Raw genomic sequence first — 25,387 nt, forward strand, 5'->3', positions numbered from 1 at the left:
TTCTTGTTTTACTTTTTTGAAGACTACAATTTCCGAGATGAGATGCAAAGTCATTCACATAAAAGGTTTTTAATATTCATTCTGAAACATTTATTTAGCTCCCACCATGTACAAGGCACTGCTTTAGGTAGATCTTCTAAAACATACTACATGAGGATATGAAAGATAATTTGTGGTTTAAAAAGCCAAATTAAGAAAATGTAATATTTATTAGGCACTTGTAAGATAAAAGGTACTTGCTAGAGCACCTCCTCTGCCAGCTTTATACCTTCGTAAAATTTCTGGTTTGCTCAGGAGATATGAGCATGATGCTAATGAGAGCCAGGTCAGGAATTTAATTTTGACAGCTTTGTACCGGGAATGCTAATTTTGACCAACCATGTCTAGGTTGTTGTTAGTTGTCGTTAGTTCTGCAACTGAGGGAAGTGTGGCTGGTAGAGGTGATGGTGACCCGACAGTTATATAGGGCCAGTAAGTGGATACAAGAGGCAGGAAATGGAGCTATCCACGGTATGTTTCTGAGTTCTCCCCCGCCACAGGAGACAACAGTCACAAGGCAAGGGGAATTGGGACATGGGATACAGGATACAGGGCAGAAGTTGAAGCAGAATTCACCTGGGAAGTGTAACACTTCTTCCCCATATCTGTTTCTTTCCATGTGTATGAAGTTCAACTAGCACAACATCCCTGGCCTCTCTCAACTCTTTCACTCTCTGCCCCTGGAGAGGTGTCTTATCTGTATAGTGAATTTGAAAAAAAAAAATGGACTGAGTTTGCTGGTCTCTTCGTTTTACTATCTGGGAGCTAGCTGCCTGCAGGGCACATGCCCACACTATTTGTCACTGGGTGAATTTGTCTGCCTGATCTTAGTGTTCATAAACAGGAAGACCATTTGCTTACAGATATAAGATACATCCTCTAACCTAGATGTTATCAGTAATAGAGGTGATATTTTGGCCCTGAATATTCTTTTGCCTTATTTCTCAGCTTAAGAACTTGGGTTGGTTATTTACTGAGTTCCCTTATTAAGACTCCTAAAGGATACACAGGGAGAATATTCTGGTTGCTGGAACCTCTGGGATAAGTGGGTGTATACTGACTTCTGTTGTTTCTAGTGCTCTCAGAGTATTTTTGTGGCATACTTTAAATATCCATATTGCTGTTGTTTACAAGGCAAAGATCACCACATGGTTCATCTCTATGGCTTCACTATCCAGCAAAGATCCCAGTAAATGAAAATATGGAAGATCCCCAGTATGGCAACCAGGAATCCAAGCTGGGAGGCCCAAATCAAAGTAAAGGGCACAGAAATAATCAAACGTAGGAGATCATAGGAGAGGGACTGCATTTCTGAGCACCACACCCAAACATTCAGAAGCACCAGTTGTCAGAACCAGCTCAGCAATGCTGATATTCTGCACAAGCCAAAAGGGCCAGCTCACTAAGGCAGAATTGCTCTGATATTGCTTGGGCAGATTGTGACTGTTCTTCAGACTGAAAAGGTCTGGAAAAATTTTCAGGTGACCCAAAAATTAAAGTTCAGAATCCTGGGAATTCTTATGTCCCCAAACTACACATAAAATTTTAGTTGTCTGTTAAGAAACGTGTGTGTTTGAGCAAGTAAAGGGTGGTGCATCTAAACATTGCTCAAGACAACTATTAGGGTTTGTGGCTTAATTTTATTAAGATGTCAGCAAAGGTGTAGACACACAGAACAGAGTTTGGCCCTCTTAGCTCATCACTGAAGGAGTAAATATTTTTGTCTTCTTTCATCCCTACTCTGCTCCCTCCCTTTTGAACTGGATTGATGTGGCCTGTGAAGAAACTTGCCCTCCATTTTTGAGAAAACGAAGCCTTAGTGAGGTGGGTCTTAAGAAGCCCACATGAAAGTCAAGATGTTTTGAATGGTGTCTGAGCTCCTGGGCAGCCTCCTGAAATCATATTATCTGAAGTCCCTTGGAGTTTCTTTCCTGAGGACAACAACAACAGTCTAATTTATTGGTTTCAGTTGCTATGAAGTGACCATCCTGCAGAAGTGAGGCTGTTGCCCTTAGCTACACATCTCTTTGTGGGAATAATTTTGAATCACACAGTACCAAATCAACAGCTGGGCAAGGCACAGACCCTGATGAAATATTTTCCTAGTGTTAGCCTCCTTTTATAAGACAGGTTGTGGCTAATTCAGCTTAGAAGTGATGCACATCCTTTTTCAATCAAAGAAACGGGCTGACTTTAACACTATCCTCTTCCCTCTCAAGTAGGGATTTGCTTATTTTTATTCTGCCTTTCTGAGGTGTGTTAAAATAATAATCCAAATAAAATAATAATCCAAATCGCCAGAATAATTTTTTTTCCTGATCACACCCACCTTATAGTTATTGAAAGGATTATAGAGGATAATGTACAGAGCACACTTAAGCAATGATAGGCAGTGCAATTATAAATGTGGTTGTTGCTGTTATTCTTATCCCAGAGAAGACAAAGCTCAAGGGGGCTGGCTGCTGTTTTCAAATCATGAGTGTTTTTGTTTTATCCCCTCTCCTCTCATCTCACCCCATCCCATCCCATCACATTCCGTTGGTTCCATAGATATTTAATATTCAGACTAAGTGTTGAGTACATTTCTATTTTGAATTTCATTTGCTATCTTCTGGTACTGTTAGCTCCTGATCTCTTTTTTGTTTTGCATTTCACCTTCCATTTTTAGAGTAATCTGCAAGTTTTGATATTTACTTTCAACATAGATTCACTCAATGTAATCAACTTTCCATTATATACCAACAAGATGCTTGGGCTGGGTGAGGGGGGGGCATGTCTTTATGTATCCTGTACTTGGAATCCATTTGCAGTCTTTTGTCTCTTTTTCTTAAAGCAGTTTCCAAATGCATTCTATGTCTGCTGATATTTGAAAAGGCTGTAAAATTAAAGCTAGGCAATTATGAATACTATGAAAAAGGTTTTGACAACTTTTGTTGGCATTTAATTCAAGTTAAACTCCTCTCATTCAAAATAATAAGCATAATGTTACTTATTATGTAAATGAGGTGGCAAGGCAGATGTTTTTCTTCCTGGTGCATTCACTGGGGATTAATACATACAAAAGCTGAGAAGGAGGGGCTGGTGTGCAACCTGGAATCACGAATAAGGGTTGAGCAAGAGGAAAGATGATTACTCTTGAGCTGTGCTGTTCAATAGTGGAGGCAATAACCTCATAAGGCCATTTAAATTTAAAATAATTAAAGTGAAATAAAATTAAAATTCAGCTTCTCAGTCACATTAGCCAATTCATTTGTTCAACAGCCATATGTGGCTGGTGGCTACTTATTGAAGAGCACAGATAAAGACCATTGCTATCATTGCAGAAAGTTCTACTGGACAGTGGAGCTAAGCCCAGAAGGGTTAAAGTAAAGGAAAGGTTGCTTGTAGATTCCTCTACAATTGGAAGGTTACCCACAAGAGTCCTGCAAGGTTCTCAGAATGGATGTACATCCATTAAGAGCCAAGAGGTGTAAAAGTTAGGATTAAGTGGCTGGTTAAATACTACCTTTGCATATCACGGGGGGATACACTATAGTTGTGCTCCTTAAACTTTAAATGTTCATACATATCACATGGGGATCCTAATGTGCAGACACTGATTCAGTAGTCTGGGGTGGGACCTGAAAGTCAGCATTAATAAACAGCTCCTCGGTGATACTGATGGGCACCCAGGTGATGATCTGTGAATTGCACTTAGGGTAGCAACGTGCTAAAGTCCTTAATAGCATTGACTTAATTTACAGCAACATCCCTGAAGATGGTTAACCAATCTGACACAGGAATCTTTAATCACTGAAGGCTGGTGCCAGGGTACACCTCACAGCCACTTAAAACTGAATCATTGCCGGGCGCGGTGGCTCAAGCCTGTAATCCCAGCACTTTGGGAGGCCGAGGCGGGTGGATCACGAGGTCAAGAGATCGAGACCATCCTGGCCAACATGGTGAAACCCCGTCTCTACTAAAAATACAAAAAATTAGCTGGACATGGTGGTGCGTGCCTGTAATCCCAGCTACTCAGGAAGCTGAGGCAGGAGAATTGCCTGAACCCAGGAGGCGGAGATTGCGGTGAGCCGAGATCGCGCCACTGCACTCCAGCCTGGGTAACATGAGTGAAACTCCGTCTCAAAAAAAAAAACAAAAAAAAAAAACTGAATCATTTCACATCAGAGTCCTTCTGGAGAAAGCAGAAGCTGCTGTCATGTTACCAAGAAGAAAAAATGGCTCATTGGAAAATACTGAATACACTAGTTTGAATCTATGATAATTGAGATAGTACTCTACCTTTCTAGGTATTCAATTTTTGCAGATTAAGGAAGAAAAAAAAATTTTTTTAACTAACATAGAAGAAACTGCTGCTCCATGGAAACACTGATTTGCATACATAAAAATTCAGTCTATAGACATCCTTTTCAACCTTGTCTGCACAATTGGAATCACCTGGGGGAACTTTTAAACATTAACATGTTAGATTTCACCCTCAGATATTATAATTTAATTGATCGTGGGGGAGGAAATCAGTGTTTTTTGAACACTCCCCAGGTGATTCTCACATGCAGTCACAGAGAATCTTTGATCATAGCAGTGGATCTCAAACTTGAGCATGCATCAAAATCATGCCTTGTTAAAACATGGATTGCTGGATCTCACCTCTAGAGTTTCTGATTTGATAGGTGTGGGATGGACACTAAAGTGTACATTTCCAAAAAATTCCCAGGTACTATTGCTGCTGGTTTGGGGCTCACACTTGGAGAATCACTCACTGACTTACAGCACTGTTTATCAGTCTTGGCTACACATTGTAATCACCTGGAGAGGCTTAAAGGCTACTTGTCCTTAGATCCCAGCTGCAAATATTCTGATTTAATTTTTCTGGAGCCTAGTAGTCTGTGCATTGAAGATTTTCAAAAGTTTCCCACATGATTAAACTTGAGAAACATTTATGGTAATAAAGCAAACCCATTAGGTCTGAGGACCAGAAGCACTAGCTTTACCTGGATGTTTGTTGGAAATGTAGTCTCAGGCCCAAACCCAGACCTACTGAACCATAATCTGCATTTAACAGCATTTTCCGGGTGACTTCATATACATTAAAGGTAAAAAGTACTATAGTAGATAGCCTTTTAAAGTAACAATTTATCGATCTGTGTCATTTAAAGAAATTCTTATAATAATTTTTGATAGTTCCTAAAAATATTGTGGCACATAATTTGGTCCAAACTCACTCCAAATTATTGTAGCTTTACTAATTGCCACTGCACAGACAAGCACTTGGTTTCTGTTTGCTTTGCAACAGAAGGAATTAGTAATCCCAGCAGAAAAAAAACTGTGGACTTTTAAGTCTCAAGTAGAAAGAAGGTCAAGAATAACCAAGTTTTTAGGGAAGTAGTTCCGCATATTTGCATAAAGCTTATTATTCAAGATAAAGTGCTTTTTAGGTTAATGCCTTTTGATTTCAGAAAACTGTATGCATTTAATTTATTACCAGAGATACAATACAGATAAATTCTTAATTTATGAAAGTTTTCATTATGCCACACTAAGATCCTGGAGGATGAGAGGTGGTGGGGAATATAATGTCTTAAAAAAAAAGTTGTTAAATTGTTTTCCTAATTAGCCTTTCTTGGTAGTATTTTAGGGAAATATTGAGTGCTCATAGATGATTATAATGTAGAAAGACCAACCATATGATGTGCCAAGCACTGGGTCTTAAACTTAAATGTGGTAGGAATCACTTGTTAGAAGTAGATTCTGATTCAGTAGGGCTAGGGGAGGGCCCAAGACTGCATTTCTAACAAACTCCCAGGTGCTGGGAAGCTGCTGGTTTGTGGATCATACTCAGTAGCAAGGAGTTAGAGTGACTACTCTCCCAGGATACCTTTTTGTAAACTACCGTCTCAGGAACTCAAAAAATCAAGAGGTCTGGTATAAATAGGAAGAAGGGTGATGTTGCTAAAAGTGCTGATTTACTAATTTAAATCACCTGAGAAGAGAAAGCCAACGGTCAAAATTATTCATAGACCTATCACTAATGGAAAGTTAATTGGGAAATGAAGAGTCATTTGAGGCAATTGCAAAATAGTAACACAAATACCTCAGATGACTAGTAGGGCAAAATTTTCAAAATGTTGCAAGCTGTCTGGATGCTTGAAGTAGCAATTTACATGCATAATTAGGTGCAATCAACAGTTTTGAAATGTAATATATTTTCCGAGTCCATATTTACTTGTGACAGATGCTTAAAAAAAACTATGTCCCCCAAAAATAGAGGGGCAGAAGAAAAGAGAAATATTTGCATTTAACAATAAGAACGTTTAAAAGGACATGTCTAAATTTAGAACAAATTAAATTGAAGTATTGTATATTTATTTTGATTTAATCTTCATTTAAAGCTTGAAAGAAGTTCACAAACATATTTTGGAAGTAGCAAGCATGGAAGCATAATAACTTACCAGTCAGCTATTCCTGCTGCTGTCTGAACCGAGTGATTTTTATTTCTACACTGTAGAAAAAAAAAGCCTGACAAATTCAAACCTTTATTGCACAAAATACTATTGACTTTCTTCCTGTCTTCAGAAGGGGTTTCATTCTCTAAAGATACCAAATATCTTGTAGGAAATTTAAATAAAGGCGATTTAAACTGGTAGTTTCTTTTCTGTAAATCAAGGTCTTCAGGTGAATGCGCACTGTGAATGTATATTATCTTACTGTTCTCAATATAACAATGTTAGGTGCTCACTATGCACTAAGACACTCTGCTAAGTACATTACACATAAAATCTAATTGACCATTTTAAATATTCTATAATGGTTGTTGGTTTATTACCAGGTACTGGGGAGGAGGTTACTCTATTTTTAACAAGTTCCCAATTTAGAAAATGAACTGGAAATCTAATTTTTAGAAAATTTGAAGGAAAAGAGAATGGGTAATTTGGTCCCTAAACTTTTTCTTCTTTTTCAAAAGCTTGTTCACATTGCATTATTCAGATTGGTTGTCTACACTGAGGAAAGTGGCAATTTCTGTCACACATGCAGCGTCAGATTAAGAGATAGCATTGAGGAATACAACCTAATGATGTGTTCTTGTGTAACTGCATCTAAAGGGCAGTATGTCTTGATATGTAAAAGTTGTGTTTAAAGTTAATGGAAAGCATTCACGGGATGAGCAATGCAATTTTCCAGTTTCTTCAAGCAAGTGTGATCTGTGATACATGTTAGGGAAAAAAAAGCCATCATCTGCTAAGAAATGCATGAATAGTTCATTAATCTGCTGATCCATTTGGGAGCATTACGGAACTCAAGGCCCAGAACAATGGGCTGTATTTAATATTGAACAGGTTCTTGATAACCCGCCATTTATCTCCATAGCTGCTTGAAGGTTCCTCCTGAACCTGCAGAGTTGCGGTAGCAGTTCCCGTGAAGTTGTAAGCTACTACCCAGCATTAAGTGCTGTTAAATTGAGAAGTCATCCTGATCACTTGACTAACGGTGAACCCCGATTTAAGAACTTCCAAGTCTACCCCTCGCCATCTCTCTCTAAATTTGTAGACGCAGCGCACCGCTCGCCCTGGGGTCACCACCGAAGCCTCCTGGTGGAGCCCTGCTCTGCTGAGGTCGCTCTTCCAGCACGGAACTCACCACCAAAAAGAGAAGGCGTCCAGCTGGCGACCGCCCCGGGCACATTGCAGTAAATGCCTGGCAGCGACTTCTCGCTTCTCACTCCTCCTACCCCATCGACCCTCTGCTGCCGACCTTTACGCCAAACTCCGGCGCGCCGCGAGACTCGCGTCCTCGCTGTCCCCGAGGGGCCCCACCCCTTCCCGGTTCTAACCTGCGACCTGGCCAGAGGCAAGGGTAGGTCGATTCCTGCCCAGAATTTGCCGTTGGCTTCTCCTTGTCTACTCCAGTTCTTTAGTGCAGGGCTGTGCGGCGCGGAGCAACCAGCAGCAGAGCAGACCCCGGAGCGGAGCTCTGGGACACACACACGCACAGCCCGAAGGGACTGACCCCGGAGGCGCGCGCGGCCTCGGGAGGGAGGGGACCAGGGCCAGCGCGGAGGCGAGGGTCACTGGGGTTGGGGGTGGACGCGCCAGCCCTCCGCACGCTCCTCTTTCTAGTCCTCCCGCCGCCACCTCGCCCAGGTCGGAGACCCCTCCTTTCCTCGGCTCCTTTGCGTTGGGGAGGGGGTAAGGCTGAGGGTCGGCGCTTGGTCAGCGGGCGGGGACGGTAGATTTCACTTACACCTGACAGTCCCTATTCTTGCCAGTTTGGCCGGGCACATCCCGGCGATCAGGTTTGTTCTTCCAGCAACTTTGTTCAGAAGGTTGGTAGGGAGGGGAAACGCCGAGGGGCCCCAAGAGACGCTGGAAAGCGGCGAGGAGCGTGGGCCGGGCTGAAGAGCAAGTCCTCGAGCGGCCCTGAGGCTGGGAGCGCGCTGGGAGGCGCCGCCGCCGCCGGGATGCGCTCTGCTTAGCGGGACTGCCGGGGGCGCCTGAAGGCCAGCGCTCCAAGGACACGCGGCCACCCGCTCCTCGCGCTTCCCGGCCCAGACGCCGCCAGTGCCGGAGCCGAGCAGGCGAGCAGAGCCGCGGGGAGCGCGGGCGAAGGGTGGCAGGAGGGAGGGCGCGCGGGAGGCGGCCCCTCCTCGGCGAGCCATGCGTGCCACGGGCAGCTGAGGAGCTGCCGGGCGCCGCTGCCAAGTCTCCGCTCCGCTTTTGTCTTGCCCTCCAGTGAATGGGAAGATGGAGATGGATGTTGAGGGAGTTTCTCCGCGCCCGGAGCCCATCCCCCGCTCCCAGGGGGTTGGCGGAGCCTGCCAGGCGCCGCCACAGCCGCCCCAGCCCCAGCCGCCGCCGCAGCCGCTGGCTCAGGATGAACTGCCCGGCGAGAGTGCCGGAGCTGAGGACAGCGACGATCCCGAGACGAGACCCAACGGCGAGAAAGGAGAGAGCAAGGTAGGTCCACAGTGTTGGCGCTGTGATACCTTTTGAACAAAACCAAGGAGTTGCTGTCGTGGCTGTCACTTTAACCCCTCCGCTCCCCAACCCCCTTCCCTCGTTTGTGTGGGGGTGGGGGTGGCAGATGTGAAGAAGGTTTAAGATTAAGGGAATCCATGGGTGCTAGTGACTTTCCGAACTGGAGGATATGTGCAGAAGTCTGTCCTGGTTTCAGTGCTCAGCGGTGTGTGCAGAGAAAAGTCTTCTGGTACAGGCGGTGTGATGCTCTGGGCGAGCACAGCACCTCAGCAGAGCAGTGTTGAGACCTTTGCTTGCCCTCGCCGTGTAACTGAGGCTTATTTGGATGATATAGGACCGGGAAAACCTATCTTTAGGAGCTGCCAAGTGGCTTCTGAGACTCCTTGGAGGGAGGTGACATCAACCTAAAGATGATAATGGGAGCAAAGTTTGGCTCATTTGCAGAATGGAGTGCCTTGCTTAACCCTGCTCTAAGCTGGAGGTCCTCCTCCTGACCTGGTATCCTCCTTCTAGGAGGGCAGGGATCAAGAGGCTGGCAGCAGATGAGCCCTACAAATCTTTTGCAGCCCTGCTGTGTCATTGTAGACCAGGGGATACCTGCTACTTGCTGTGGAAAGAGGAGTTCTTCAGGTAATTGGATTCTAATAAGAAATGGCTTGAATGTTATTTTCTGGTGCTAATGTCTCTTCTGCTGAGAAAATTGTAAAGTAGAGGAAATGGCATAGAAAATACTGCCTTGGTAGTATTAGGAGGGTGTGTTTATTACAGCTTTGTCTCTGGGTAATCTTCCTTCACACACTCTGAGTTTAGTTTTGTGGAAGCTAATGTTGCTTTGTTTTATCTGTATAAAGTGTACACGGTATATTTGTTAATATATTTTGAAACTGGCTGGTAATATTGGGGAAAAGTTGGTTCAACAAATCAGAATATTGGAACCAAATGAGTCAGTCTACTTTCTCACTTTTGCTCACTTAAAGAAGTGTGCAGGAAAATGGGCACTTCTAGTTAGAACAGAATTGTGTGTCATAAAGTGCCCCTTCTTGGAGATTGCCTTGGTTTCTGTTAGAGCTTTCCTAAGACACTAGTGGATTAAACAAATGCTGGAAATGTGTCAGGATCACATTGAATTGCTGTTCAGTGTTTGGAGACAGGCTCACTTAACAAGTTCAGATTTGCAAATGTTCAGAATTGTTTTGCATTTTGAAACGGAGCTAAGAATCAAAATTGTTGTTTATCTTCCAAAATCAATATTGTTATTTAAATGGCAGTTTACCAAGGAACTAGAATTTGAACACACTCTAGATGCGACCGGGGTGCCTTACAAATGCATACAAGATTTACATTGTGAAAACTATGATGAATTTTAATATTCCGATATCCTCAGCTTTCCAGTCGCTCTTGATTTCATGAATATTTAATTCTGTCATGACTGCATATTTACTACTTTAAATGACTGTCTGTGCTCAGTTTTATGAAATAACCATAACTGAGCATCATATTACCTAATTGAACTTTAAGTCTCTTTTGCAAAATAGGTGTGGAGAATAATTAAAATATACAACCAGTGCAGTCATTTCCATATTGTTGATTCATATGCCCTGAGCATGAGAAATTCCTGCCGTCAGCAAAAATGTGTGCTTATTTGTTTCCCTTTGATGCACCACGCAGACTGTCTAATGTTTTACTGGTTGTGAGGAATAAGGAAGGCAATGCACTAGAACACTACAGCAGGTGAAGAGAGGACTGAAAGCAGGTTGATTACATTTAGTTAATTAGCACGTTCAGATAATTGAGTATTCTGATGAAGTGATTCGCTTCATGTTTGTCTGCAATTTCTTGAGATGGAAACAAAATACTACTTTTTTTCCCTCCAGATGTTTGTCTTAAAACATTATGTTGCATCCTTCTCTTAACCTACAAATCAGCTGTGTTAACCCTTTGCTTGCCTCTAATACATACTGTCCTACTGGTTCTTTCGAGTCTGAGGATGGTTGCTGTGTTTCAGACTTTCATAACTGTTTTTGTCTTTGACGGATGGTAAGGCAACTTACAAATTGATTTTTCTTAGCAAATCCTTATTTCATTAGTGGGGAGTCCTTTGGCTGTCTGACCAAATTATTCTATTAAAATATAAATGGAAGGACAAACTGGTATAAAGTGAAATGGGGTTTTACCAAGCTGTTTGGGGTGAGGTGGAGGAGTTTATCACAGTATGGTTTTCAAACAATAATGTACAAACACAGTGTACCAGGTGATTATGTTTTTTTCTCATTTGTAAGAGCAATAAAATACAAATTTCAAAAACAGAATGATTTACTTTAACTTTACCTTAAGGGTATTATAAATAGGATGTGACTGGATATGCCCCTTGAAATTAGGTGTCAGGGACTAACGGCATTTTTTTTTTTTTTTTTTTTAAGATTCTGGTTTAGGGCCATGATTTATTCTCATATGAATTTATCTCAGTTGTCTTATTGCAAAAGAAATCAGAGCTTCGTTCCAGGTCAGCTTGTCTCCTAAATTGCAGGTTCGTGGGTCATATGTCCTCAGAAAGTCTATGAAATAAGAAGAAAGGTTAGAAAACTGGATCAGTCAAGGGATTTTTTACGCCTGAGTTTCATGATGTGACTGGTGCTTTCTGTCCTAGAATAATGTTTCCTGATTCCTCTCTAGCAAATACTCTTCAAAGAAATATTAAAGCAGCTGCATATTATATATGCTTTGATTCCATGAATTCAGGAGGAAACAGACCCAAAATAGACCATCTATTCTTCCTCTGTGCTTTAAGGCAGGTTTATATTAAACCCTTGCAAAAGCAGCCTCTTCTCTTTGCAATGACATCTAAAGACAATATTGTAATCACCTTTGGTGACCTGGTGAGATATTTCCTCACCCATTATTTTAAGACCACCTTCCTCATGTCTGCAAAGAGGTCCTCTAAACTGGATAAATCTCTTTTCTTTTGGTCTTAGCAAAGAAGATTAAATGATCATGGTCCTTAAGTAAAAGACCTTCAAATTCTTGAAAGTGCTCTTGATTCTGGATTTGATCATCCTCAGAACTTTCTTAGAAAGTTTTCTGTGGGCTCTAAGTATTCTGTCCTTTCATTGCTTTTTTAAATTCTTCTGAAATGCTTTGGTTATAACAAGTAACTCTTGGATGGGTGTTTCTGAAACTTCCTTTGGAAAAGTTAAAAAAACACTTTCTTGTGTCTAGGACCTGTGCCCCAGTGTGTTATTCCTTTTATATTATAAAGTTACTTATATAAATGTGGAAATTCTTCCCCGATTTGATCCTAGATGCCAAATAAAAATGAGTATTTGTTTCCTTCAAGTTCATCGCATTCATATATTCTCTCTTTTACTTCATTCCTCACACCCTATACCTGCCTCACCTCCTGCTGCCAATACTGTTTACTGCAGTATTTTATATAGAAGGTATATTTATGGCCCAGATGTGAAGCATTATGACCAAACTCTCTTTTTTGCTCAGCTGTTATTAAATCCTTGGTTTGCAAGATGTGTTATTCCCATGGCTTTGGATTAGGGGAACTCTGTGCTGTTGCTACCAATGATACATTGTTGATGAAAATGACTCAATTCTCACTTCGACTGCATTCCATCAGTAATGCTGTTCTTACAGTCATTCTTTAGGAGCATACTGTAGGGACTCTTACCTAGCATGTCACTACATTTTTGAAAGCCTTTTATTTTGGACATAGATTTACATTTATAGAAGAGATGCAAAGATTTACATTTATAGAAGAGATGCAAAGACATATTCTTTGCCCAGCTTCCTCTAATATTAACATCCTACATAATCAAGGTATGTATATTACAGTAAAGAAATGAACATTTGTATGAAACTACTAATTAATTTGTGTAGCAAAATCTTTTTTGAGTGAATGTGTAACATATAGATGCTTTCCATTCTATTCTTTTAGTCTTTAAGGTGATCTTTATACCTGAAAGGCTCTGTGAGAGGGTATTTAAAATTTAACTTCGGGGTGTCTATCTCTCCCTTTTATCTGTTGAGTAGGAACAGCTTGCAAAGTGCAAAGTTGGAGGTTCCTGGAGCTCTGTATCAACTGCAGTGAGCCCTGGGGGAGTTACAACTTTGGCAAAGCTCTTGAGTGCTCTTAGCTCGGAAGGAATAATGGTCTTCCTTTTTTTGTTTTAAACTGAAAAACATTCCTGCTCCAGGTAAGATAGGGTTTGTCAGTACGCGGAGGACAGCAAAGTCTCAAGTGGCAGGTAGAGGATAAAAGGCAATTGATAAATTCAAAGTAGTTCACTTTGATGCCTAACTACTTGGGTGATTGTTTCTGGCATGAAATATAATGGAAGCCTTTTTGGTTTTGCACTGTATATTAACCAGGTGGACTCTGACTTCTGGCACAGAAGCAGAACCGTGTCCACAAAAGGTAGGACGTCAAAGTGATTAAAAGTGTTGACTGTGAAATAAAAACGACCCTAGTTTGATCCTGGCTTAGTCTTTCATTAGATCTTGATCTTAGACAAAGTCTTAACCTTTCTAAACCTCGATCTTTTCATCTGTGAAATGGGAATAATTATGGTGCTAACTATCTATGGTTACTGTATGGCCGGAATGAGATAAATTGTGTAGAGTTTTCAATTCAGTGTTTCATAGGCAATGACTGCTCAATAATAGTGAATAAATTTTATAAGTTGGGGCTCCAAGTCCCCCCGAAAATTTAGGGGGGACTTGGAGCCCCAACTTATAAAACCAGAGGGTTCTGGGACTGGAAATGACACAGACATACTTTTCTACAGTCAAACCGAGTTGGTGCCCATGTACCTGGTTTTGCCCTGTGATCCTTGAGATGTTCTCAGGTCTTTCTTGGTGGGCAGAAGGTTAGCAAATAGTTATCTTGACTTGTCAATAATCTGCTGTTTTCTCATCAGGAAAGCCAAGGAAGAGCAGGATGCAAAAGTGTCTATATCCCACCCCAGGCCCCAGAAATATGCCTAAGACACTATAAAGCAAAGGGATTGCTCTGCTTTTGCACATTATATTTATGGCTTTTCAGGAAGATTAGGTGGCAAATCTTAAGACTTAAAAATAATTGAGTTAAAAAGTTGTATCTGTTAGGGCTCCTTGGTTACAGGAAACAGAAACTAACTTTAATCTGAGCAAAATATTATATTGTAAAATTTTAACGTACTTACAAAATCAAAGGGAAAATTACAAAACTAGTTTTTGGGAAGTGCTGAAATAAGACATGCTCAGATTTAAGTAGTAGAAAGTACAGAAAGGTTCCTTAAGGGTGCTGACATAAGAAAAATAAATCCCAACCATTTTTCTCTTTTATGCTCCTCTTCTCAAGACCTGGATTTTATAGGAAGGTTATCTAACTGGCCTCTCTTGGGTCAGATATCTGCTTCTTGGCCAGGGTAAGGTGGAAATTCTCAATGCAGGTTCTGTCAAATTGTATCTTTTGGAAGGAGTATAATTCCTGGAAAAAAAAAATCATGGTGCTGTTATCAGACCGAAGAAAATAGGTACTAGTTGCCAAAACAACCATGATAATTCCCTTCCTAAACAGAGAGAGGGAGAGAGAAAGAAGGAAAAAGAGAATGAGAAAAAAGGAGGAGAAATAGACACGTATTTAGACAAGAATCTGGAATATTCAGTAGCATTGCATTCCTGCCATTTTAAAAGAAAGAATATAGAGAAAAATATGGAATCTATAGCTTACTTATGTGCAGGAAGAAGAGCGGAGAACTTGATCCTTATTTTTATATGCAAAACGAGACTCCTAGAATTAGGAAACTAGATCAAAGTGCAGAACCCACCGGGTCTGGTCTACCCAATCTCCTTTATTTATTTATTTATTTATTTATTTTGAGACGGAGTTTCACTCATGTTACCCAGGCTGGAGTGCAATGGCGCAATCTCGGCTCACCGCAACCTCTGCCTCCTGGGTTCAGGCAATTCTCCTGCCTCAGCCTCCTGAGTAGCTGGGATTACAGGCACGCACCACCATGCCCAGCTAATTTTTTGTATTTTTAGTAGAGACGGTGTTTCACCATGTTGACCAGGATGGTCTCGATCTCTTGACCTCGTGATCCACCCGCCTCGGCCTCCCAAAGTGCTGGGATTACAGGCTTGAGCCACCGTGTCCGGCCTCTTTATTTTTACATAGGAGAAAATTGAGGTCCCATAAGTGATCTGCCCAAAGGCAGAGCTGGTACTTGAATACCATTTAACCTAGAACGTGCATCCAGATGGCATAAGTCAAAGTCCCCCCTCTTCTTAGGAAACTCCAATCTTCTCTGAGTTCCGATATGGTTACATGAAACATTTGGAGTCTGCTTTAGAATTTTAAAATTCTTAGTTCCTCCACTTATGAAATGAGATCAGCAGCATACATGTCCTGAACAGATCATCTGACAATGCATGCATTTAGACCCTGATGTTTTAAATTACAGACCTTTCATGGTACTCCTGTCCTTTAGAATAAAATATATTATAATTGTTGTCTGCCTATAAATTAAAGCAAGTTGGTTTATTGCTTAAATTCCTAAAGCTTTTTCTCTGACCTTTGAATTTATATGTCAAAATGTTTCTGTTCTCACATTTCGACCTTATACCATACTGAGGACGTCCTGTAGGTGGTGGAAACATGCACAGTATTAGTTTCTGGGTTTTGGGTGGCAAGTGTGGGGAGTGAGCTTTTTATTCCTGGGCACACATTCTTCTGGCACCATACCTGGCACGTAGTAGGTGCTAAATAAAAATAGTAGTTATGTTGAATTCTGTGTTGATGCATTCAGTCAACATGTGTTAGCTGGAATTGCAAAGTTAAAAAAGTTAAAACGCCTCCACAGTTCAGTGGAGGAGACACACTTATTCACAGATCGTAATGCTGTAAGAGGATGAGGGCCATGGAAGAGATGAGAATAAGAGGTATTGCAGAGAGGGGCTCAGCTGCCCTCACTGAATGGAGGCTTCATAAAAAGGAGCCATTTCACCAGGTTTAAGAGGAGTCGGAAATGCAGTGCAAGAGCTTTCCAGATAGGGGGAATGGGTCAGTATTTGGAATGGCTGAGAAAGATTCAGAAGTTTGGCACAGAATTGAGTAGAGGTAGTAGCTGGAGGTATATTTATCAGGAAGGCCTTGTAATGGCATGCCATGACATTTGGGCTTTATCTTATAAATAGTAGGTTGAGAGTAAAACTTTGAGGCTGTCATGGCAGTCTACCACTGTCCAGCAGGGTTTTCCAGACTTGGGAATTCCCTAGATTAGTCCATTTAAAAGAAAATATAGAGACAGAATTAACTCCTGTTTATTGTGTGACAAGAGAGAGGATATTATATCATTTTACAAATAAAGTGCATTTAAGCACCAAAAATGGTAAATGAAATGTATGTCAGAGTAGAATAGGTATCAGCCCTCACTCAGCCCTCTCCCAGCCCATCTCTCTCAGGTGCATCCTGTCTTATCCATCACACCCCACTATCCTCATTGTCCTCACTTCTCTGTAGACCTTTATGTACTTCCGTGTGGACCGGCGGTTGGGAACTTCTGAGGGCATCTGTGCCAAGCCTGAGATTGGGCTGAGGCTTTTTTGCTGAGTTTGTCTTCTTTTTCTCATGGGCACAGCCATGGCAGAGTTCCTTTTCCTGGTAAGAGGAATCCATGTTCTTAGATGAGCCTATTGTTTTTACCTCCAAAATATAATTGAAAATAAAACATTCCTGAGCTTAAAAACATAACTCAAAGACATATTGGAGGCAGCAGGAGGACTAGCAATTCTGGTAGCTTGGTCTTAAAAACTGAGGCCATTTAACCTCTTTTCTAAGATAAAGTATTGACCTGTCTATCAAGCATTCTGATGAAGAGCCAAATGGAATGAGACTGTGGGACACGTAGAGACACTGATCAGTGAGTGGTTCCTACATTTCCTGAGATGCTTCTCAGATAATGAAAGGCACAGGTCACAATTCATTCACAAAAACTAGTGGCTGACTCCATGCTGTCCATCCATCCCATGCTTCCTCCTGTACACTTTTTCCAGACTTGCATCTCCCTCCCCCGTTAGATCTCCTTGTTCTTTACATTCTGTTTTTGTTTTTTTTTTTTAAGTAAAATTAATTGCTATATAATTTACATATAGTAAAACTCACCTTTTTTATGTCTACAGCTTGGGTTTTAACAAAGGCGTACACCTGTAAAACCACCATGATTAGGATGTACAATGTTTCCGTCATCCTCAGAGAGTTCTTTTGCATTCCTTGCTGCATAATTCCCTCACCTTTCCCCAGCCTTTTCAAAAATTTTCTGTAAATTGAGTCAAATAGTATGTGGCCTTTTGTGTCTGCCTTCCTTTGTTTAAAAATTTGGTTTGATATCCACCCATTTTGTTGTATGTATCAATAGTCCTTTTTTCTTACAGAGTAATATTTCATTGTATGGATGTACACCACATGTTGCTTTTCCATTTACCTGGTGATGTACATTTGGGTTGTTTACAAATTTTTGGCTTTTATGAGTAAAACTGCTATAAGCTTTGTTTTGTGAGTGTGAGGACATTTTCATTTCTCTCGGCTAAATTTCTAGGGATGAGATTGTTGGGTCATAAAAGCCTGTGCTGACTTTATAAGAAGTTGCCAATCTACTGTTAAAAGTAGCTCGACCGTTTCACATTTCTACTATCCGTTCCAGTCCCTGAGAGTTCCAGTTCCTCCACATCATTGTGAACTGGCATTGTCAGTATTTTTAATTTTAGTTATTCAAGTAGATGTACAATGATATCTCGTCGTGGTTTTAGTTTGTATTTGCCTATTAAATAATGATATCGAGCCTCTTTCTATGTGCTTGTTATCTGTATGTTTCTTTGATAAAAAGTCTGTTCAAATCTTTGCCCATCTTAGAAAAAGTTGGGTTGTTTATATTCTTTATTGATACGGTCTATTATTTTCACATAGATTTAGGTTTCAGAAACCCTGGTGGAAGTTTGAGGAGATTTCAAAGTGAGGGACGTTTCAAGTTTTCTTTATTAGGGTTGTTGGTGAACTAGAATTTACTGGGCATTTATCATGCGCCAGTCACAGAGCGAGTTAGATTCACATCAGGTGGTCTCATCTTATGCTTCATAGTAATCCTGAGAAATACCTGTTATTAACCCTGAGGTCACACAGCTAGTATGTGGCAGAGAAGGAATTAAATTGAAGTCTTTCTGATACACTCTTTCCACTTCCTAAGGTGTGACTCCAAGTCTTGTTCTCCACAACTGACTGGTTATTTTCCCAGCCAAATCGCTTGCACTGCTCTGGGTGTTTTAAAAGCAGCCCTCAGGTGAAATAACACTGCTGGCACTGACATGCAAATCAGAACATTGAGCTTAAGGCAAAGAGAGTGCTCCTGGTTTTATTTCAGTCCTGAAAAAAAATCCTATCCATTTCAGAAGATAGAAAAGTGAGAACTCTCCAGAGAAGTGGAATGTCTGAGGTGTTCATTTACATGTCAGCACCCAAGGATGTGCATTTCTCTCAGCTAAATTGCACTGCTGTGTTACCCATGGGCCTAGGTTAGGGGTAACTCCTGGAAATCAGACCCCATTTTAAATCCCAGCTGTGTTTCTACAGGCTGTAAGGACCTTGGGCAAACCATGTGAACACTGTGGTCTGGATTCCCTTATCAATAAAGATGCTGGATAAGGTCGTCTTACTACACCTGAGGTTATAGGATTGAATTAATGGTAGGGTTACTAACTTATCTCAGTTTGTCATTGAAAGTTCTCCATCTCAGGTAAACCAGGACAGTTAGTCACCCTACTTATAGGATGCATGTAAAACATCTGTGCCTTTATAGGCTCTCAGGGTTTGAGAGCTGTCATGGTTGAATGTGCTTTGGGGCATTCGATCTGTGAGTTCTGAAAATGACTCATTGTATTTCAGAACTAATGAGGCCCTAGGAATGATTCCAGCTTCTTCAAATTGACGTTAAAAATACTTCAAAGCAAGACTCTGGATTGAATTGGAGGAAAAATCTTACCTTTCTGAATAAGTGGCCATAGAATTTTCTGAGGCAGCTCCCAAAGCCTCTAACCACAATTTAAGTGTGTTGTAGGATGCTAGCTGTGTTTTAGACTGCTAGTCTCTTTGGCTGGAGAAGGGAAAGCTCTTTGAAAGAGCGCCTTCCCTGGCAGAACAAAAATCAGCTCAATATATATTTTTTTAAGTTGCATAGTTGGTAGGGTTTGTATCATTAAGAATCAGACTCAGTATCTCCCATGGGAACCCTCATTTGGGAGAAAAAACCTGCTCTTGTAGGAAAGAATGGGGGACTTGGATGGTGTGACACTGGATCCTGGATCTGCCCTTGTTAACTGTGAACTCTTGGACAAGTCACATTTTCTTTGAGTCTCAGGATCCATGAGGCTAATATTGCTACCTTTCTAGGAAATGTCTAGGCTAGAAACTCAAATTCAGTAGTGCATGAGCCAAGCCTATTGTAAATTTTTGCATGAATCTGAATGTATATATGCCAGCCACTCCGGTTTTGTTAGATAAATGAGTCCCACCTGCCTTCATGGTTTTGCGATTTTATTTAAGGAACTGAACAAAAGAATATCTCATCAGAGTTAAAGGAGCTAGGGAATAGGGTGGTGCATAGGATCATGTGGTCGTTCCTGAGAAGGATACCCTCAGATGATACTGCATGGGTTTGTGTGCCCAGGGGGTCCAAGGGACTGGATTTGGGTGGCAGGACACCACCAGGGGCATCTTCAGCTCACCCTGAAAACTTGCTCTCTTACCTGTCTTGCTTGCTTTTTGGATGAAAGTCATAATCACGTTTCTTTTTTTAAAGTATACTTTAAAGATTTTGAGCTCACAATGTCCTACCCCAAGCCTTTGCTCAAGCCATTTCCTTTGCCTAGAATGTTCTTCCTTCCTTCCCTCTCACTTTCTTGTCACACAGTTCATTCCTATTCAGTCTTCAAATTTCAGTTCAATACCTCAAGGAAGCTTTCCCTGATTTGAGCCTTTCCTTGCATGCCTCGTAAGTCGGGTTCCTCACATAGAAGGTAACAATACACACTGGGGCCTATTGGAGGGTAGAGGGTGGGAGAAGGGAGGAAATCAGGAAAAATAACTAATGGGTACTGGGCTTAATACTTAGGTGGTGCAATAATCTGTACAACACACCCCCCTATTACGAGTTAGCTGCACATGTACCCCTGAACTTAAATTAGAAAAAATAAGCCAGGTGCCTGTTGATAGAATATCACACATTCTTAGTTATGGATCTAATGTATTTCATAAGGATAGGGACAGGTATGTCTTTTAATGCAATTTCTCCAATCTTAACATAGTAGCAGTCATATCACGGTACCCATTTTGATAATCTTTTATCTAAGACTTACTTTCTGGAACAGGATGGTCAACGTTCTTAGGCAGCCCACGTTTTAGTGGGAGAGAGAGATACTAAACAAATAAACAACTAAATAAACATTACAGATAATAAACAATTAAAAAAAGTTCTGACACCAGTGGCCCCTTAGCTGTAGGCATATATTCAGACCCCCTGTCTAACCATATTTATTTAAGGCAGCAAACAACCATAATCGAGCCTGTTCTCTGGAATGGCCATGTATCTTAGAGCCTCAGAAACCTGGCCTTGTTTTCTTCTTTCTACTTTGTCTGCAGAGTTTAAGTTCTGCTCACCATGTTGGCATTGGGAAATGTGCAGCACATGCGCCACCAGCTCCCCTTCCTGGGTTCATGTTAGTCATTGCCAACTAATCACAGCACTCTTTCCCACTGAGTTCAGCCTTTGTCTTGGAAGCCGGCATTCCTTAACAATCAATTGGAGGTGGTGTGCATGATGAAACTCTGGTGCGGCTTTTGCTAGGCTTACAGCTGTCTTAGCAATGCCTTTTCCCTTGCTTAGACCAGACATTCAATCTTCAGTGCTCCCCTCCTCAATTTCTATACTTGCATTATTCAATGCAATGGTCAATTGACACGTGGCTATTTACATTTCAACATGAATAAAAATAAATTACAAATTCTGTCACTCATTTGCACAGCTCCTCTTCAAATGCTTAGAAGCCATAAGTCTAATGGCTACCATGTTGCACAGTGCAGATATAGAGTGTGTCTATTATTGCAGAAAGTTTTCCAGGACAGGGGTGCTATGGATTACATGCTGTTCTCAGAATAGCAGCCTGCCTCAGCTGTTGTTCTGAGAAGCTGTGAAACAAATCCTTTGACAAGGACGGAGAGTTTACAACTTCCCTGGGTTTGCTTTAGGTTCTTGGTGACTTACAAATTGTTTTAGAATTACCAATATTGTTGTGTATAGAGGCAGCTTACGGCAAGATCTGTTTCAAAAACTTTGGCTAGTGGGGTTACTACTTTTACCTAGGTGTTATCTTGAATCCTGGTATTTGCCCTTGACCATTATAGAAAGCAGTCCCTGGTAAAGTGGTTCCAAGAGATGGCTTTTCTATTACCCAAGTTCAAAGGCTTTATTAGTGGGTAGTCCAACAGCTGCCTGAAGCACCATTGACATCTCCTCTTAGCCATTTACTAATGATTGTCTTCACACTGTGGGGATTACTATAATGGCACTTATTGTCAGAATACACAGGCAGTGAAATCTTGCCAAGAGCCCAAATCTAATATCATCAGCCTCCATGTTTGCAACAACAATGTAGGAAATAATTTTCAAATTATATAATGGATAAAGAATTCTAAGTTACAAAGTTACACTCTTAAGGTGTTTGTGCTATTCTTAATAAAATTTCAGTTATATTTTGATTGTGAGTGGTTTTAGGTATAGATAAGTAAGAAAAAGAGTATATATGAAAGGAACCTGATAATAGATATTACCTTTTTAGCCCTTCTTGTATTTCTTCTTTTAAATCCATGAGTGAGAAGAGTAATCTTTTTAAGACTGGAGGAAGGATTGGGGAGTTAGTCCTGAAAGATCCTAATAGGAGACTTGCTGTGCCTTTGTCTGGCACATTAACCGTCAGCAGGAAAAGAGATGGGAAAATGGCCACAGGGCGGATTTGGTGAATTTCCTCCCTGTTAGCTAGGATGAAAATTTGAATGACACCTTGAAGTGATCTAAAACTCTTTTTTTATTTACACATCCAGTTAGCCAGGAGGCCCCTAGGCATCGCATTCAGAATCAAGAAAGAAAAAAATATATAGCTAAGCCAATAAAAACGACACCTTTCTGGTATTTTTACATACCATTTAAGTATTAAAAACATAGAGATACAGAAAGACTAACATATTGCCAAAAGTTAGAGATGTAACCAAGGCAACCATAATTGCCCTTTAGTGATTACCTTCTTATTTCTTTATATTTGAACTAAAGACAGGAAGCTAGAGCTCTTTAGGAATGCACAAGAATTGCTTTTCACCACTGAAGTTTACTAGTGAAAATATGGGCTCTTGGTATCTGTGATGTCAACAGCTTCAAGCAACTTGAAACCTAGAAAGGTGCATGGATAAGGAGCAAGAATGAAAAAAAAAATTGCAGTAACACTTTACTGTACCTATTGTGTCTTCCCATGCTCATTACTGAGAAATGTGCATTCACTTTCTGTATGTGATTATAGCATTAGCACTCAGCTCAGAGTCAGGCCAGCTGGGATTCACAGCCTAAATATTGGGTGGTCATGTGTCCATTTGTTCTCTTACTTTAAGTTTCCAGACAATTCTGGAATTCAAAGAAACTTCCTCGTTTATGGCACTAGTCCCTGAATTCTACAGAGATTTGGTATCTGTGGCAATATCAACATGTCAGATGTTGCTTCACTGATTGAGTATCTTTTGAGTGAGGAAGAAGAGGTAAAGAAAAAAGAATATGCTTGAGGGAAAAGCAATATTGAAGACCTAACATTTCACAGCTGCTGTGATGTTTGAAAATTCATGTGAAGTCTTTATTTTGATGCATCAATTTAATTGTGGCCTAGAGCTGAGATTTGCATTTTGGAGGCTATCCAATGTAGAGTTACAACAATAAAGTAACACCACACACTTCACTACATTATTTATTTTTTTTTTCTTTTTTCTTTGGTGTCAGTTGTATAACAGCTATATTTGAAAAAGTTAAAATTCTATAAAGGATTAATTTTGCATTGGGTTAGCAAGTAAGGTCTAACCTTTTTCAGGGCTAGACAGAGAGTCTATTTAGTGTCAGGTAGATAAAACAGTCTGATGTTTCAGTTGAGAATCATATCACTCTCTAAAAAACAGTCTGGCTTTCTGCTGATGATTCATTAGAAAAATGAGCACGGTAATTGAATTGCGGGTTGAAAAGGATCACAAGGAAAACAACCACATTCGACTTTTGGCCCTGTCATATGAAATTCCATTAATGTGCAATACATAAAACAATGATCTCTCATGGTGGACTCTTTTAGCAAATGCAGGCTACTTATTTTAGGTTGCTCTGATCAGTTGCAAGAAGCTGTTACATCACTGCTATTGAATCAGGGTGGGATTTGGAAACAGATTTGGAAAATGAGCCTCTCTGAATGCCTGTGTTGATCAGATTCTGGGAAAGAAATCGGGGTCCCAAAGCAAAAGATGACAACTCAGAGAAACTAGAATGGTGGAATTTTCTCACAAAAGTATTGTTCCTCTTTTTGAGCATGGTTGTGATAAAAACTGTTACAGGACAGGTGGCTGCTTTACTTTGGAAGGAAACAGGTCTTGCTTCCAACTGTATGGAGAGTTGGTTTGTACAGGTTGGACAAAATCATCACCTTTTGGCAAGTTGTAGATCTAACTCTTCTCTAGAGAGCTGTTTCTTAACTGAGGATGATTTTTGGCCCTCCCACTAGGGACATACGGTAATATCTGCAGACATTTTTGGTTGTCACAGCCATTGGGGGGTGCTCCTGGCATCCCGTAGGTAGAGGCCAAGGATGCTGATAAATATCGGGCAGTGCACAAGGCAGCCTCCCACAATGCCAAATTATCAGGCCCAACATGTCAGAAGGGCCAAGGTTCAGAAACCCCAATCTGAAAATTATTCTAGGACTTTGAGGTCTTGTTTTTGTATATCCTTTATGAGGATAATATTTTGATGGGAAGTTTTAAAACAGAATGTGTAAGGCTGTATCTTATCATAAGGTAGTCTGGACCCCCAAGTCTGTAAATATATCCTTTTTCCAGATCTAATTCTAAGAGGCTAGTGTGAGGGGAAAGTTTCTTAGACCAAGAATTCCAAGCATTGTCTTTTCTCTAATAAAATTGAGATTTGCTGGGACTCATTCTGTTGGTTTGAAGGCGGAAGACAGGAAACTGCCTCTCTAAAAATCATAGTCTCAGACTTTAATGAAGGTTCTTTTTGTTTGTTTGTTTTTTCTAGAGATGGAGTCTCGCTATGTTGCTCAGGCTGGTCTGGAACGCCTGGGCTCAAGTGATCCTCCCACCCAAGCCTCCCAAAGGGCTGGGATTATAGGTGTGAGCCACCATGACTGGAAAGATTGTCTTGATGCTAAACTATATATGCTTTGGGTTTCTAAACCAGTGATTTCAAATTGTGTAGCTGTTATACTGTCATTAAATTTTGCTACAAACATTTTCTTATCTTGTACAGTATGGATTAGTTCATGCTTATGAATTTTCAAACCAGGAAAAACATAGTATCCCAAGTAGTTTGCTTAAAAAATACGCACAATGTAAGGCTCAGAATACTTGGCTCTGTAAAGTATTGGAGACTAAATAAGTCATGTTAAAAAAAAAGGCTACTTAAATTTACCTAGTGGGTAGACACTTTGAACAAACGTGTGCACAGTCCAGATTTTACTTTTCAATGTTGGTAAGCTTGAGTAAGGAAAATATTAAGAAGAAAAACTGTTGATTCCACCTTAAATCTTCAAAGATTTAATCTACCAAATTTGTTACTTAGTCTCTTTATTCACGGAAGTCAAAGTAGCAGCCAGTGTGAGATGGTCAAGAAAGGGTCCCATATCAGTTGCTACACCCAGAGCCCAAAGTAAGAAGCGTGATACTTTATTTCAGGCGTTGGCTCTTTCTGCAAAGTGCCAAATGGTAAATATTTTCAGCTTTGTGAACCATACAGTCTCTGTCTCAACTATTCAACTCTGTTATGCTGAAAGCAGCCATAGACAAATGAGTGGATATGTTTATACTCTAACAAAATTTTATTTGCAAAAACAGGCATTAGGACCAATTTGGCCATCAGATCATAGTATGCCCACCACTGCTTTATTTAATTTATGCAGCTTTATCATGGGTAAATGTGTGATTTTCGTTACATTTTTTGCAATGACGAGGATTATTTATGAAACTATGATACTTTCTTCCAAACCTCCAGGTTGGGAGTCATTGCAGGATGCACTTAAATATGCGTTCA

At 40.7% G+C, this 25,387-nt stretch overlaps 1 protein-coding gene across 5 annotated transcripts in view; it reads left to right on the forward strand.

Annotated features, from left to right (window-relative positions):
- The window catches only part of LOC116537523, a 618,525-nt gene that overhangs the window by 1,348 nt on the left and 591,790 nt on the right, over window positions 1-25,387 (forward strand). For 2 of the 5 annotated variants that reach the window (XR_004263169.1, XR_004263170.1), the window contains exon 1: window positions 9,001-9,641. Coding sequence is in view for 2 of the 5 variants with exons in the window: in XM_032259708.1 (XP_032115599.1) it covers window positions 7,728-7,890; window positions 8,767-8,990 (387 nt within the window). In the remaining 3 variants the exon portion in view is untranslated. The other 3 variants (XM_032259708.1, XR_004263168.1, XM_032259719.1) reach the window with 3 other exon arrangements.

The sequence above is a fragment of the Sapajus apella genome, unplaced genomic scaffold (assembly GCF_009761245.1).
Source record: "Sapajus apella isolate SASKATOON/1434 unplaced genomic scaffold, GSC_monkey_1.0 scaffold4, whole genome shotgun sequence".
In the NCBI taxonomy this organism is placed as follows: domain Eukaryota; kingdom Metazoa; phylum Chordata; class Mammalia; order Primates; family Cebidae; genus Sapajus; species Sapajus apella.